The sequence below is a fragment of the Anolis carolinensis genome, chromosome 1 (assembly GCF_035594765.1).
Source record: "Anolis carolinensis isolate JA03-04 chromosome 1, rAnoCar3.1.pri, whole genome shotgun sequence".
Classification (NCBI taxonomy): Eukaryota; Metazoa; Chordata; class Lepidosauria; order Squamata; family Dactyloidae; genus Anolis; species Anolis carolinensis.
In genome coordinates this window covers 114,559,475-114,577,154 of record NC_085841.1, presented here as the reverse complement: position 1 = coordinate 114,577,154, position 17,680 = coordinate 114,559,475, and the positions used below count along the sequence as shown (strand labels likewise).

The window sequence follows — 17,680 nt, the reverse complement described above, 5'->3', positions numbered from 1 at the left end:
GAAAAGATCATTAAGGAAGTGGTCTGCAAACACTTAGAAACAAATGCGGTCATTGCTAATAGTCAACACGGATTTACCAAAAACAAGTCATGCCAGACTAATCTGATCTCTTTTTTCGATAGAGTTACGAGTTGGGACGATACAGGGAATGCCGTGGATGTAGCATATCTAGATTTCAGTAAGGCCTTCGACAAAGTCCCCCACGACCTTCTGGCAAACAAACTAGTAAAATGTGGGCTAGACAAAACTACGGTTAGGTGGATCTGTAATTGGCTAAGCGAACGAACCCAAAGGGTGCTCACCAATGCGTCGTCTTCATCATGGAAAGAAGTGACAAGTGGAGTGCCGCAGGGCTCCGTCCTGGGCCCGGTTCTGTTCAACATCTTTATTAACGACTTAGACGAAGGGTTAGAAGGCACGATCATCAAGTTTGCAGATGACACCAAACTCGGAGGGATAGCTAACACTCCAGAAGACAGGAGCAGAATTCAAAATGATCTTGACAGACTAGAGAGATGGGCCGAAACTAACAAAATGAAGTTCAACAGGGACAAATGCAAGATACTTCACTTCGGCAGAAAAAATGGAAATCAAAGATACAGAATGGGGGACGCCTGGCTTGACAGCAGTGTGTGCGAAAAAGATCTTGGAGTCCTCGTGGACAACAAGTTAAACATGAGCCTACAATGTGATGCGGCAGCTAAAAAAGCCAATGGGATTTTGGCCTGCATCAATAGGGGAATAGCGTCTAGATCCAGGGAAGTCATGCTCCCCCTCTATTCTGCCTTGGTCAGACCACACCTGGAATACTGTGTCCAGTTTTGGGCACCGCAGATGAAGGGAGATGCTGACAAGCTGGAAAGCGTCCAGAGGAGGGCGACTAAAATGATTAAGGGTCTGGAGAACAAGCCCTATGAGGAGCGGCTTAAAGAGCTGGGCATGTTTAGCCTGCAGAAGAGAAGGCTGAGAGGAGACATGATAGCCATGTACAAATACGTGAAGGGAAGTCAAAGGGAGGAGGGAGCAAGCTTGTTTTCTGCTGCCCTGCAGACTAGGACACGGAACAATGGCTTCAAACTACAGGAAAGGAGATTCCACCTGAACATCAGGAAGAACTTCCTCACTGTGAGGGCTGTTCGGCAGTGGAACTCTCTCCCCCGGGCCGTGGTGGAGGCTCCTTCTTTGGAGGCTTTTAAGCAGAGGCTGGATGGCCATCTGTCGGGGGTGCTTTGAATGCGATTTCCTGCTTCTTAGCGGGGGGTTGGACTAGATGGCCCTTGAGGTCTCTTCCAACTCTACTATTCTATGATTCTATGATTCTATGAATCTGAACCTGAAACAATCCAGACAACAAATTCACTTTCTGAACACTTGTGTGAAACTGCAGAATAGATTTCTAAACACCACACACTATTGAAAACCCACTGATTGCTACACCTAATAACATGATTCCTGTTTCCACCCAGAACTGCTTAGACACAAGACAGAAACTCTATACTCTTGGATTTATAATAGGCATCTCTCAAACTACAATATAGAATCATAGAATAATAGAAGTGGAAAAGACATCATGGGCCATCCAGTCCAACCCCCTGCCAAGAAGCAAGAAATCGCATTCAAAGCACCCCCGACAGGTGGCCAACCAGCCGCTTCTTAAAAGCCTCCAAAGAAGGAGCCTCCACCACAGTCCGGGGGTGAGAGTTCCACTGCCGAATAGCTCTCACAGTTAGAAAGTTCTTCCTGATGTTCAGGTGAATCTCCTTTCCTATAGTCAGGTACTGCTTGAAGAAGAACGAAACGACTTGGTGAAACATCTGAAGCACCCATTGGCATTAAAATGCAACTCTCAACCCAACAAGAACTCCCTTAGTGATCACCAACAATCCCTAGCTGAGACCATTCAAACACATCATCAGAAGCCACCAGACCAAATCTGGGCCACTGCGGGAGACCACCACTATAGAGTGCCAGATGGAAGTTGATCATAGAGTCATACTGGACGATGTGGAGGTTCCTAGACAGAATATTTTAAAAAACAAATCCACAAATAAAAAAATACACAAAAGTCAAACCTGCAAATGTGGATGGTTGATTTTGTTATAGTCCCTCTTTCACATGTGATTTATCAACTGTTTAATTGAAACAGATGCAGGCAAAAGGGAATTTTCTAGAAGATCTCTGGAAGATTTTTTTCTACAGAACTGCTTCCTAAATGTTTGACACTTAGGAACAAAAAGCTTTCCTCCATTCTAGAGAGAGAAATTCTTGCATAACTGTTCAGGAAAAAGCCCCAATGTGCACAGTGCAACTTAGACTCCTTCCACACAATGAATAAAATCCCATATTATCTGCTTTGAACTGGAATATATGGCAGTGAGGACTCAGATAACCCAGATCAAAGCAGATATTGTGGGATTTTCTGCCTTGATATTCTGAAATATAGGGCTGTGTGGAAGGGCCCTAAATTAGACTAAATCAAATAATCAATCAAAAACTTATGGAGTGCAGATCCAAGAGTGGGCTTTTGTGAACAGACGGTCTCACAATTTATAGCACTGAGAACAAATCTTAGGCTCAGGCGTGTGTCGAAAACTATGGTTGCTTGATTGCTATGCCTCACCTCCTTGCTCCCATTTTGTTCAATCTTGAGGGCCTAGCTTATCAAAAAAGCAAAGTAGATCCTGCAAGGCTGAAGTATTCCAATCCTTGCCTCAAAATGCTGTGGTCAATACATTAAACTGCAACTTTTAGAAAAATGCTGAGCCCTCAAGGAAGCAGCAACAAACACATAGGAAGAAGTTTGATTAATAGCTTTGCTTTAAAATATAGCTTCTCTTAAGAACTGCATCCCAAGAAACACATTTCTCCCCTAAGAGAAGTGTATTGTTTCACTCACTACACTTATTCAACTTTTTAAAAATGTATGTATTTGACAAAACTGTGCAAGCAATGCAATTTGCTGCTGAAGAGATTACTAGCAACAGAAGGCCAAAAGAACAGCACCACACGTACGATGTCATAGGCATCACTGAAACCTGGTGGGATGACTCCCATCACTGGATTGTAGCCATTGCGGGCTATAACCTCTTTCACAGAAATAGAACAAAGGTGAGAGGAGGGAAAGTAGCTTTATATGTCAAAAACAGTTACGTTGCAGAAGAAATGCAAGACTGTAATCCGGGAAACCAGCTTGAAAGCATCTGGATAAGAATCAAGGGAACCGGGACTCAAAAGGATCTCGTCGTGGGTGTCTACTACAGACCTCCGAGTCAGGATGAAGGACTTGATGAAGCCTTCTGTCAACAGCTGACCAAACTGACACAAAGAAGAGATATAGTAGTCATGGGCGATTTCAACTATCCCGATATCTGCTGGAAAACAAATTCGGCCAAGAGTAAAAAGTCCAACAAATTCCTCACTTGCCTTGCAGACAATTTTATGGTCCAGAAGGTAGAAGAGGCAACAAGGGGATCGGCTACTCTTGATCTAATCTTAACAAATGTGCAAGACCTGATCAATACAGTCGAAGTGGTCGGATCCTTAGGAGCAAGTGACCATGTGCTCCTGCAGTTTGCCATACAAAGGAAGGCTGAAACTAAGATAAGTCAAACACGCATTCTGGACTTTAAGAGAGCTGACTTCCAAAAAATGAAGGAAATACTGAGTGGCATTTCATGGACGCCAATAATAAAAGACAAGGGAGTTAAGGATGGATGGGAGTTTTTTAAAAGTGAAATACTCAAGGTGCAAATGCAAACAGTGCCAACAAAGAAAAAAAATAAGACAAGTGCAAAGAAGTCAGAATGGATGTCCAGAGAACTTCTAACCGGACTAAGACTCAAAAGAGACATGCACAAGAAGTGGAAAAGGGGAGAAATCACCAAAGAAGAATTTAAACATACAGCCAACTCCTGTAGGGAAAAAGTTCGCAAGGCTAAAGCGCAAAATGAGCTCAGGCTTGCCAGGGACATTGAAAACAACAAAAAAGGCTTTTTTGCTTACATTGGTAGAAACAGGAAGAACGAGGAAGCAATAGGGCCTCTGTGAGAAGATGGGGATCCTTAGGGACAGGGAAAAGGCAGAACTACTTAATGCCTTCTTTGCCTCGGTCTTCTCACAAAAAGAAAACCATCTTCAACCTCAGCAACATGAAATGGACGAAGGATTAGGGGAAATCCAACCCCAAATAGGGAAACAAGTTATCCAGGAACACCTGGCCTCTCTAAATGAATTCAAATCCCCAGGGCCAGATCAGCTACATCCAAGAGTATTGAAGGAACTAGTGGAGGTTATTTCAGAACCACTGGCAATTATCTTCGAGAGTTCTTGGAGAACAGGAGAAGTCCCAGCAGATTGGAGGAGGGCAATGTGGTCCCTATCTTCAAGAAGGGAAAAAAGAATGACCCAAACAATTATCGTCCAGTCAGCCTCATGTCGATACCAGGCAAGATTCTGGAAAAGATCATTAAGGAAGTGGTCTGCGAACATTTAGCAACAAATGTGTTAATTGCTAATAGCCAACACGGATTTACCAAAAACAAGTCATGCCAGACTAATCTGATCTCTTTTTTGATAGAGTTACAAGTTGGGTCGATACAGGGAATGCCGTGGATGTAGCGTACCTGGATTTCAGTAAGGCCTTCGACAAAGTCCCCCATGACCTTCTGGCAAACAAACTAGTAAAATGTGGGCTAGACAAAACTACGGTTAGGTGAATCAGTAATTGGCTAAGCGAACAAACCCAAAGGGTGCTCACCAATGCGTCTTCTTCATCTTGGAAAGAAGTGATGAGTGGAGTGCCGCAGGGTTCCATCCTGGGCCCGGATCTGTTCAACACCTGTATTAACGACTTAGACGAAGGGTTAGAAGGCACGATCATCAAGTTTGCAGACGACACCAAACTGGGAGGGATAGCCAACACTCCAGAAGACAGGAGCAGAATTCAAAACAATCTTAACAGACTAGAGAGATGGGCCGAAACTAACAAAATGAAGTTCAACAGGGACAAATGCAAGATACTTCACTTCGGCAGAAAAAATGGAATGCAAAGATACAGAATGGGGGACGTCTGGCTTGACAGCAGTATGTGTGAAAAAGACCTTGGAGTCCTCGTGGACAACAAGTTAAACATGAGCCAACAATGTGATGCGGCTGCTAAAAAAGCCAATGGGATTTTGGCCTGCATAAATAGGAGTCTAGTGTAGATCCAGGGAAGTCATGCTCCCCCTCTATTCTGCCTTGGTCAGACCACACCTGGAATACTGTGTCCAATTCTGGGCATCGCAATTGAAGGGAGATGTTGACAAGCTGGAAAGCATCCAGAGGAGGGCAACTAAAATGATCAAGGGTCTGGAGAACAAGCTCTGTGAGGAGCGGCTTAAAGAACTGGGCATGTTTAACCTGCAAAAGAGAAGGCTGAGCGGAGATATGATAGCCATGTACAAATATGTGAAGGGAAGTCATAGGGAGGAAGGAGCAAGCTTGTTTTCTGCTGCCCTGCAGACCAGGACGCGGAACAATGGCTTCAAACTACCGGAAAGGAAATTCCACCTGAACATCAAGAAGAATTTCATCACTGTGAGGGCTGTTCGGCAGTGGAACTCTTTGCCCCGGACTGTGGTGGAGGCTCCTTCTTTGGAGGCTTTTAAGCAGAGGCTGGATGGCCATCTGTCAAGGGTGCTTTGAATGCGATTTCCTGCTACTTGGCAGGGGGTTGGACTGGATGGCCCATGAGGTCTCTTCCAACTCTACTATTCTATGATTCTATGATTCTAAGTTATCAAAATTTTATTTACACGAGTCACCGACTAATTAGTCTCAAATTACGAGTTGTTGCATGTTGACATTTACACATAGGTCATTTTTGAACAATTTTGCTTGTTACAAGGTAAGCAGTAAGGCACAAGAAATTAAAATACAACAGCATTTCCCAGAACTGATCTGTGTTTCATTATGTTTCAACTATTTCATCTTATAGGACTATTTCATTTCCAGAAACATTTCCCCGCAAGCTAAAGACATTCTCTTTCTTTCTTTTCCTCCTCTCTTCTTTTATTTTTCTTGCTCTCTTGTAATGTTGGAAAATTGCAAGTATCTTTTAAAAAATATAGTCATATGTGCCTAAAGATTCGGTTTTGTTTACCAGTTTTTGATTGATTTTTGGACCAAAACAAGCTGCAAAGTTTTCAAATGTAAAATGCAGGATTGCATAATTAATCCCCCAAAACTAAATTCCTTTTTAATACTGTCAGTATTTTTATTCTCCCAGAGATGGAAAGCTCATTACCTTCACTATACTACTCTATTTATTCAACTCCACTCATTAGAATAAACATCTGCTGTGAACATTATTAATGAGATACATATCCAGGGATTGAAGAAGCCACTAACCACCTGGGCTAATTTTCATTGCAAAAGCCAATTGTAGCTACAAGTACAAACCTGCCTTGTCACATTGTGATAATTACCTTATTCATACTTTCAGTTTCTGATAACCTACTCCTTCTAAATTGGGCACATTTGTAAACCTAAGTTCCCTAAGCTACCCCTAACAAACGATACTATATCCTGTATCAGGGCCAGAAGAATAATTTCTTTAATAGAAAAAACATTTTGCTTTTAGACTTCTTTCTCATGAATATATTAGCATAAAAATGTTTCAGGAACAGCAGCGACTTAATAAAACTGATTTCAGTATATTCATTATATGATTCATTTCACGGAACATTTAAAGGCAAGTTTTTAAAAGCTAAATAGGATAGACATTGGAAATGTATCTCCAGTTCTCTTTTCCTCAAACTGCAGTCAGAAGCAAAAAGCTACACAACAAATGGCTTTAAACAAGGCATAATGAAAGGGTGTCTGTGCATTTTTCAGAGTTGAAATGTGGGGTGTCAAATATCTGGGGGACTCTAGCTGAGCTATAAACTCCATTGTCAAGAAAAAAAATTGACTAAATTAAAAATAATTGTTCAGGATATTTATGGAAATCAATTTCCCTTTACCTATATACAGTAGAATCTCACTTATTCAAGCTTCACTTACCCAAGAATCTGTATTATCCTAGTAGTAACAAGCTGTGCCCAGCCACGCGTTGCTGTGGCATTGTCTGGTGGTGTTGGTGAGAACTTGTTGAGGTAGTGGTGGTATTGAATGTCTGTTGTATGGTCTTTATATGAATGTCTTTATGTTTAGTATGCATTTGGTTGTTTGTGTACTGTGAAAGTGGTGAGGGTAGAGGGGGTCTATGTCCCTGTGTAGTATTGTATAGTATTTATACGTTGTCAATGTGTTGTGAATGCTTGGATTGTGTCCTGCTGCATAGTAGAAAGGGTTGGGCTGGATGGCCCTTAGGGGTCTCTCCAAACTCTAGGATTCTATGCTTCTATTATTATCATCATCATCATCATCATCATTATCATCATTATGTAGAGGCTGGATGGCCATCTTTCTGGAGTGCTTGCATTGTGTTATGGTTGAGCCTTATGGCTCCGATACTGGGAGACGTGGTCGTAAGACTCCTCGGGAGTCAGACTCTCTTGAGGAGCGAGAAAGGAAACGGCTGCGGAACTTATTTGCAGAACCAACTGACGAAGACTCCTTTGAGGGTTTTACCGAGGGAATGGAGGAAGAGATGGTTAGCTCAGAGGAGGATGATATGGAATGGACTCGTGTGAGGGAGGATTTGGGTGCCACCGGCAATGATAGTATGGGAGGCGACTGGGGGGTTGCAGGATTAGACCCGTGGACGAGCTGGAGGGATGGGACGGGATCCACAGCTGGGGATGCTGTGGGGCGTAGTCAAAGGTGTTTTAGCTCTGATGAGGAGGATGATGATGAGACACCTGGAATTAGGGTAACAGCTGACAGCGATGAGGAGTTGTAAACTGGCATAAAATGGGGTCTAGAATCCAGGGCTAATTGCGTTGGGCAAGGTAATCTGGACGAACGCTTGGGCTCTTGTTGGGAATTTCCTGAAGACGGGTGTGATTCGTTTGCTGAATACGTAAGTTACCAAGGACACTGGGCATAGACGGCGGGAGGAACTGTGTGGGCTTTTCCTGTGCAACTTGTGTTTAATCTTAATAGCTTGGACCTCCGTCGTCTTTTTGACGGACATTAATTGCCTACTCTGGATTGACGCTGGACTGACTGACTGACTTCGACCTTGGACTATCCCTTCTGTGATTATCAGTGGAACTGGTGAACTAAAGACGTCTGTACCTGGCCTTCGACCTTGGACCGGATTGGGACCCCGCTGACTGCTTCTGCCCTGATTGATGTGTTTGGACCCGGAGTTCGCTTGCTGCTCGGAGGAGTAACAACTTAGTTAATCAACCACAGCTGTTGAGTAGCAGAGAGTAATCTGCTGCCAGTTATTTATGTTTCATTGAATCTTAGTTTACCAGTTTTGTTTGTTTTAAGAGCCAGGCTGAAGTAAGCATTTTTGGTTTAACCCGGATTAAACTCCCGTTTAATCCGGTTTATCTTTTGAACTGTTTTTTAGTGTCTTTTCATATTGAAGGCGAGTTTTTGCCTAACCCTTTGTCTTTTACGGGCATTTTTGGTTCTGTATCTTTAATAAACTGTGTTGAATCTTATCTGGTGGCGTTCTGTCTGTGACAGATTGTGTCCTCCTGCATGGTAGAAGGAAGTCGATCTGGATGATCCTTAGGGGTCACTTCAAACCTTAGAATTGTATGTTGATGTTGTTATTATTAGTATTAGTATTGAGAGGCTGGGTGGCCATCTGTTGGGAGTGCTTGGGTTGTGTCCTGCATGGCAGAATTGGGTTGGACTGGATGGCCTTTAGGGGTGTCTCCTAACTGTCTGATGCTATGATTCGATGTGTATTATTATTGTGCAGATATTGGATGGCCATCTGTCAGGAGTGGTTGGACTGTGTCCCCCTGCATGATATAAGGAAGTTGAACTGGATGATTCTTAGAGGTATCTGCTAACCTTAGGATTGTATGATATTATTATTATTATTATTATTATTATTATTATTATTATTATTATTATTATTAAGAGGCTGGCTGGCCATCTGTTGAGAGTGCTTGGATTGTATCGTCCAATCGCAGAGTTGGGTTGGACTGGATGGCCTTTAGGGGTCTCTCCTAACTGTCTGATTCTATGATTCGATTTGTATTATTACTGTGCAGATCTTGGATGGCCATCTGTCAGGAGTGCTTGGTTTGTGTCATCCTGCATGGTAAAAGGAAGTTGAACTGGATAGTCCTTAGGGGTGTCTCCTAACCTTATGATTGTATGATATTATTATTATTATTATTATTATTATTATTATTATTATTATTATTATTGAGAGGCTGGGTGGCCATCTGTTGGGCGTGCTTGGATTGTGTCTTCCATGGCAGAATTGAGTTGGACTGGATTACCACAGTAATTATTTCATATTACAGTAGAATCTCACTTATCGAACATTCGCTTATCCAGTGTTCTGGATTATCCAACGCAGTCTGCCTTTTAGTAGTCAATGTTCTTGTAGTCAATGTTTTAAATTCATTGTGATATTTTGGTGCTAAATTTGTAAATACAGTAGAGTCTCACTTATCCAACATGAATGGGCCAGCAGAACGTTGGATAAGAGAATGTGTTGGATAATAAGGAGGGATTAAGGAAAAGTCTATTACACATCAAATTAAGTTATTTTACAAATTAAGCACTAAAACATAATGTTTAACAACAAATTTGACAGAAAAAGTAGTTCAATACGCAGTAATGCTATGTAGTAATTACTGTATTTACGAATTTAGCACCAAAATATCACAATGTATTGAAAACATTGACTACAAAAATGCGTTGGATAATCCAGAACGTTGGAAAAGCAAGTGTTGGATAAGTGAGACTCTACTGTACAGTAATTACAACATAGCATTACTGCATATTGAACTACTTTTTCTGTCAAATTTGTTGTATAACATGATGTTTGGTGCTTAATTTGTATAATCATTACCTAATTTGATGTTTAATCGGCTTTTCCTGAATCCTTTCTTATTATCCAACATATTCACTTATCCAACGTTCTGCCGGCCTGTTTATGTTGGATAAGTGAGACTCTACTGTATATTTATAATCTTATATTATCTGCTTAGAACAGGATTATATGAGGCCCCTTCTACACAGCTGTATAAAATGCGCACTGAAGTGAATTATCTGGCAGTGTGGGCTCAAGATAATCCAGTTCAAAGCAGATAATATAAGATTATAAATGGGTAATATAGCTGTGTGGAAGGGCCTTGAGTCTACACTGCCATATAATCCAGTGAAAATCAGATAATCTGTATCTTATAGGCAGTGGGGAAGAGACCTGAGGCCTAACTGTGCCTGTCCCCTGGGCTGAGTAGGTTGCTAGGAGACTAAGTGGGCAGAGTTTAGCCTTGTAACTGGCAGCAATTGGATAAAAAACAATTATTGCTCTCCCTCTAATTAGGACTTCATTTTTCTTTTCTTTTTGTTGTATGAACGTAGAGGCATGGATGAGGGGTTGTGTTGCCAAGTTTAGTGTTTCTGGGATGTGTAGTTTTGTTGTTTTGTCCTAGGCTGAATTTTTTTTATCCTTTTATATATATAGATTGTTTTTGTAGTAAATGTTGCAATGTTTTGGTGCTAAATTCGTAAATACAGTAATTATCCATAACATCTGTAGCTGAGGAAGTTTGTGTTATCCTTAGTCCCTTCTCCCTACAAATGATTTTGTGGCATTGCTTCTCTCTATATTTAAGTACAGTAGAGTCTCACTTATCCAACATAAACGGGCCAGCAGAATGTTGGATAAACGAATATGTTGGATAATAAGGAGGGATCATGGAAAAGTCTATTAAACATCAAATTAGGTTATGATTTTACAAATTAAGCACGAAAACATCATGTTATACAACAAATTTGACAGAAAAAGTAGTTCAATACGCAGTAATGCAATGTAGTAATTGCTGTATTTACAAATGTAGCACCAAAATATCATGATGTATTAAAAACACTGACTACAAAAATGCGTTTGATAATCCAGAACGTTGGATAAGCGAATGTTGGATATGTGAGACCCTACTGTAATTACAACTAACATTTTGCAAAACTAGGTATAATTTTAATTGTAAAGAAAATGTTGTCTCCCATCCAAAAGACTAATGATGTGCATGTTCCACACTATGTTCCTGGCCTTTATTATAATACTGTTATAAAGGGTGCAAAACATCACCATAGTTTAAATTGGTCATAAAGAATATGAACTTTGATGCCTTAGAGCTCAATCATCTTCATTCTAGGGGAAATGTTGCCCCTGGCACTTTGGGGCAGATGGAAGGAATATGAAAACTGATCACACAAAGTAAGGATAATTATGTCAGCAACACTAAAACTGGAGGAGAAGAGCCAAAGGAAGATAGGCTACATTTCTTTCTGGCATGCCTTATATTAGTGTGTGTCAGTGAGTGTGACATTCCAGAGATCAAAATCACATAAAAAACACAGTTTGGTGACTTATAATGCAGTTATTAAATGCACATTCTGGATCTTTAAGCACTGGTATAATTGGATGTTCTGAGATCTTTGTATTATGGAGCAGATAACAGCTAAAGGAAATCTACAGAGGGTTCCAAGATGCGATTTCATGTATTGGGTCACCTTGAGTTTCTTCTTTTTCATCTTCCTCTGAAGAATAAGGCATACAAAGGAAACTGCTAATACTCTTAAGAAAGCACTTTCATTTTTCGGGTTGTTCTATTTCTAGCTGAACAAAGAAGGCCTTGGGGCCAAGAACGCAACATCCTTCCTTCCCTACCATCCTTTAAGAAACAGTTGAAAACCTGGATGTTTGGGCTGGCATTTGGAGAGACAGCCATTGGATGACCAGCCTCATTATAATTCTATTTTGAATGTTATTAGGTTCCTTTCATTGGGATATTTTAATCTAATGATTTTATCTTATATTGCTGCTATAGTTCCCCCCCACCTTTGAAGTTGACTGAATTGCATTGGTGGTTGTTTGATATTATTTCTATTGATATTATTACTGTTGTACAAACCTTTGTTTTAACTTCTGTTTTATCATCTTCTTGTGTTTTAAACTGTGTGTATTGTTTATGTATTTGCACTGTTACTTTTGTAACATTGTGAGCCGCCTCAAGTCCCCACGGGGAGTTGGTGGTGGGGTATAAATAAAGTTTTATTATTATTATTATTATTATTATTATTATTATTATTATTATTATTAACAGGCCAAAATTGGTTATTTTTCTCTGAACTATAAATGGTCTTCAAAACAGTGGTGAACATCCCTGGTGCATAAAATTTGCATATACACTAGCAAATTGGAAACTTAGGGGACAACCATTATGGCATACATTTTCAAAAAAAAAATATTAAACAGTTCAACCATCAAAATTTTAATTATCTCAGCTTTTTACCTTAACATCCACTGTGCCAAATCACCCAGCTCTAATATGGAGCTATGTCTAGAAAGGAGTGTTGCAAAATGATCATTCTATGACTCTTAAAAAATTCTGCTATCTAACTGAAAGTTTTTATTTAATCAAGAACAAATTCTGACAAAGTTCATATATAACAGACGTTTACTGAATCTGCATGATACTAAATATGTTTAAACTACATTACATATTGGGGAAAATAAATATCTTATCTACTGGTCACTGACAATTGCATTAGCCAATATCATACTGAGTTATCAGAATTGCCTCAGCTCAGGACTTTAGGATATCACGTCAATCTCTCACTCTCACCCGCCACCCTTTTTTCTCTTTGTTGACAAAAACCTCTTTCCCTTTGTTCAAATTGAGCCAGAACCACCCAGTAACAACTAATAGGCAGAAATCCTGTTATGCTACACTGAAAAGTAGCAAATTATAGGCATGAGTATTACAAGGGAAAAGCAATACCATTTCAACTCACTGCTGCAAAAAATAATAATCTAAGTAGCTTGTTGAGAGCAACACACTGCTCTCAACCTCTGGGTCGATGGCATGATGAACAAGTTGAAAACCTTCACAGCTAACACTGTGAACTAAAACTGTAAAAACTATATCACAGAGAGGAAATTACATACTCAGAAGGCAATGCACATATATATATGAAAAAGCTGATGTGTCAGACCAATTCATGTTTGCTATATGGGGCTTCCTTAATGTGATTACAATTTATGCAAAAATTCAGACTTACCGAGTTCCATCTGCTTTCCAGCTTACTTTGAATGGTTTCTGCTCTAAGAATTTAATATTTTGCTCATCCATAGAAACAGGTTGTGCTCCAGGGAAGCCAGTTCTAAAGGGAGGGGAAAAGGTCCCTTTATTCATATCTGGTCATCATCAACTGAAAAGGTCATCAACAATTTCCGATCAAACTTTCCTAAGCCTGTTCTTCACATTTTAAATTCCTGCAGTAGAGGCTTTCAATAGAGAAGGTGGAAATGCTTATGAAATATTTCGATGTTGTTGTCAATCATTTCTTTTGCAACTCATTGTAATTTTTTAAAGGTTTTATGGAATTTCTAAATTTCAAGTAGGCCACTATGAATCCCTAGTAGGATGCTTCTACATGACAAACAAATATACAGAACTACAAAATTTTCATGAATTTGTTATCAAGGTTTGCTTTCTAGGTGAATGTCTTATCAAAAACCAGTATAGAGACATGGGTTGAAAATTGTCCCCGTTTTGTTTGCAATGCAAGTGAATTTTCTTTTAAGAGATTATTACTTTTAACAGATAAAATATATTATGCCAGACATTTTGCTGCTTTACTGCTATTGTTCTTGGCACTCATATCAAACTACTGATAGGTAAGAATAACTGCTAGATATCTTCAATGCATCTAGCTAGCTGCATCTCCCTTATTCCAGGACTTTTACTTGTGGAACCCAGTTGGTATGAGCGGGGTGATTGCCCCTTTCCCTTCAGTCCTCCAAGCATCCCAAAAACCTGTTCCACCAACACTGCAGTGCCCCCATGATGCCAGGTTTAGGCAGAGAGCAATACCATCCCTAGGACTCTTTGCAGACTTCTTAACAAAAATTAAAAAAACATTGAAAATATCAAACAAATGGAACTAAGGCACTACAAGTGCTAAAAGATGTTATTATGCTACCAACAAGTTGTGATTATATACGGCATGACTCACTATAGGCACTGCAGTCTTTCTGAAGAGCAATATGCACCGTTACAGAAAATTACATGTTATGAAATTCAAATGCAGAGGTGTTTTAAAAAGTCAATAAAGCCTAGATCCACAAACAATTGCTCAGCAATTTGTCAAAACAGTGTTGTTTGTCATTGGTTATGAACTGATTAAATTTTTAAAAATGTGAATTCACACAATTGGGGCCGGGCTGTGGTGCAGGCTGGTAAACAGCTGCTGCAATAAATCACTCTAACCATGAGGTCATGAGTTCGAGGCCAGCCCATGGCGGGGTGAGCACCCGTCAATTAAAAATAAAATATAGCCCCTGCTCGTTGCTGACCTAGCAACCTGAAAGATAGTTGCATCTATCAAGTAGGAAATAAGGTACCACTTATAAAAGTGGGGAGGCAAGTTTAACTAAGTTACAACATTGGAATTAGGAAGTGAGGAAGTGCAACCAGAGTGGATGATGAAGCAGCTGCTCCCCCCTGTGGCCAGAATTGAACATCCCCTCAGGAGAAGGTTAAATTGCCTCTGCGTCTGTCTGTCTGTTGTCTCTGTCTCAGTTCGATGTATTTATGGGCATTGAATGTTTGCCGTATATGTACATAATGTGATCCGCCCTGAGTCCCCTTCAGGGTGAGAAAGGTGGAATATAAATACTGTAAATAAATAAATCTGTGCAGGCCAGAACACTGTTTGGAACCCTCTAGATTAGAATCATCAGGCAGACAGGTTTTGGCGGTAATCCCGCTCACCATCCCAAGGCTATACAAGATCTGGTTGCCACCCAGTTCCTAGACCGCAGCTGCAGCCATATCAGCTGACCTGGAAAGCTATCAGTACTGTTGGTTGGGGCTGACGGATTCCTTTGATTGGAGAGGTATTGCCTTAAGAAAATGCAACCCTTTGACCTCTGAGGCAGAGGTGCTGAGAGGCTCTGGTTCTGCTGGGAACCCTGCCATTGAAATAAGTGGCGCAGAAGAGATATTGTACCAGAAAGCCTTCATTACTTGCAGCAAGTAAGGTGAAAAAGGCAAATATGTGTCAGAAGAAGCAGCCCATTGAGCATCTCTAAACAGTGGGTCATTGATGAACTGTGTTGATTGTTTTACCTCAAGCCACAAAACCATGGCCATCCGTAGGACCTGTTCTCTAAGCAGTCTCAGATCATTGGGAGGAGACGGATCATCAACGATCAAGACCCTCAGTTCCGGCAAGTGATCAAAACAGCAGCAACCCAAAGATGAATAAGAGTCAACCTCTGACCACAGATGCTAATGGGATTTATCAGTGAAATACCCATCCACAGAACAGACCAATCTCATCGGAAAATTATACCCACTGCAGTCTGGGAGGGGCCATTGGAAGTCTCGACTCTCAAGCACCCTTTCAACGGTACCGAGGAACCGCCAGGGACTCCTGGTCCACTTGTTGGTAATGTGGTGGCACCAGGGGGGCTTCTGCCTGAGCAGGCCAGCTTCTAGCTGGTCTGTTGAGACGTGGACCCAGTCCTTACCAGCTCAATCCCATAATCAGCCAGAGGAGTAGGTGGTGGTGCCTCAGTGACTTCCACGGGTGAATCAGCCTCCTCACCTTCAGAATATGGCTTGCCAGTGTCAGGCCTTCCTTCCAGAGGCAAGGACGAAGGAGACATTTCAGACATTCCCCCCTAGGCCCCAGTAGTTCAGCAGTTAGGACTGGCAGTTCACTAAGAGATGAGAGCAAAAGGGCCTGCTGATACAGAAAAGAGCAAAGCCTCATCTCCCAATTCTTCCTTGCCTGAGGTGTAAAAGCCTGACAATTAATGAAACAAAATTGGAGCAAATAGTCCTCGCCCAAACAGAGAAGGTACTTAGAATGTTTGTTCATTTCGGGGAGGTTTGCCCACACACTGCTCACAACACTTGGAGTGGGTCATGGAGGCCATGTTCGACTAGGCTGCAAACACAGTACTCATGAAGCGTGATGAACCAAAAGCAGGAGCCTCTACAATGCAAGGCTGGAACAGAAAGTGCTCCCACTGTGATAACATAGCATTCAGGGTTCGCTGTAGAAGCAAGAAAAAGTCTGAAAAACAAACAAGCTTAACGAGCAAATGCTCCTGAAACCTGTTGCAGTGTGGACGAAAGGAACTGAGGGGTTTCGAGGCAACCACACCTTTAAAAGCCATGGGATGATGGTCGGGTTACTGCCCAAACCTTTCTGCACAGCGAATGTTCTGAACAGTGCTCTGCGCCTGCGTAGATTTCCAAGTGTGTAATTCACAGAGACCATGAAGAAGAACTTCAAGTTATCCAGAAATGGTTGCAATCTTAAATTCACTTACTAACTACAACTCACTTTTGAGTAAAAAGCCTAAGTGCATCAAATCTCTGTAGTTTCCTCAGATTTCTTTCAACAGACTACTGAACTGCTTTATACAATTTCAATTATAGTATTTCAACTCTACACAAACTCAAAGGAAATTTTCATTATTGTAACATTTTAACTATATTTTTCATATCATAATCCATTTTACTGAATCACTACAGAAGGGAAGAAAATATTCTTTGACCACTTATTTAAAGACTTAGGCTATTAAAAGATTTCATTTTGGTGGCTTTAAATACCTAGTGAAAGTAACGCAACACACAGGTCCTATTTCTAAATGATAAAAACTAAAATTAAAAATTCTTCCCATACCCTTTCCAGCCACAAAACTGCTGGCATTTCTGTTGTATATTTCCCAGTTTTGGTTGAGCTGTTATTTGGGTTACGCCTTTAACAGTTATTCCTTCCAAGAACACTGCACCCTAAAAATAAACACAGAGAACACAGAAGTTAGAATACAAAACCAGCAATCTGAACACCAGAAATCAATATTAAGTAAGCTTCATTTTAAACTGGGTGTAAGATGTAAGAAATGTAATTGAACTGCAAATTGTTGTCCAACAATTTATTTATTTACTTATTTATTTATTTACAGTATTTATATTCTGCCCTTCTCACCCCGAAGGGGACTCAGGGCGGATCACATTACACATATAAGGCAAACATTCAATGCCTTGACATAGAACAAAGACAAAGACAAACGCAGGATCCGAGCTGGCCTCGAACTCATGACCTCTTGGTGAGAGTGATTGGTCTCAGCTGGCTGCAGCTGGCTGCTCACCAGCTTGTGCCACAGCCCGGGCCTTAGATTCATACTTTTTATCATACTTTTAGTTAGATTGATACTTTTTCCTTGAGAATGTTTTGATGTTAAAATGCTCTGACTAGAATGTCCTCAGAACAACTATGGAATTCACAACCACAAGTGGATGTGACTATCACCGATTTAGACATTTTTCCAAAGAAGTTATTAGACAATGGAGGGTAAGATTAGTGACCATTAATCTTGACAATATGCAGGCTGAGTCTCTCTTATCTGTAATTCTGCAATCTGAAATAATTCTGCAATCTGAAATATTCCCAAATCCAAAACTATTCCCATGAGTTCAATGGATACAAACTTTATTTCATGAACTAATCATTAAAAATATTGTAT

The 17,680-nt window shown here is 40.6% G+C and overlaps 1 protein-coding gene across 2 annotated transcripts in view; it reads right to left on the bottom strand.

Moving 5' to 3' along the window:
• rngtt (RNA guanylyltransferase and 5'-phosphatase) overlaps positions 1-17,680 on the bottom strand; it is a 271,599-nt gene that overhangs the window by 211,525 nt on the left and 42,394 nt on the right. For both annotated transcript variants that reach the window (XM_062980844.1, XM_008119536.3), the window contains exons 7-8: positions 16,837-16,946; positions 13,195-13,296 (exon numbers count right to left, since the gene is read on the bottom strand). In XM_062980844.1, coding sequence (XP_062836914.1) covers positions 13,195-13,296; positions 16,837-16,946 — 212 coding nt within the window. The remainder of the gene's footprint in view (positions 1-13,194; positions 13,297-16,836; positions 16,947-17,680) is intronic.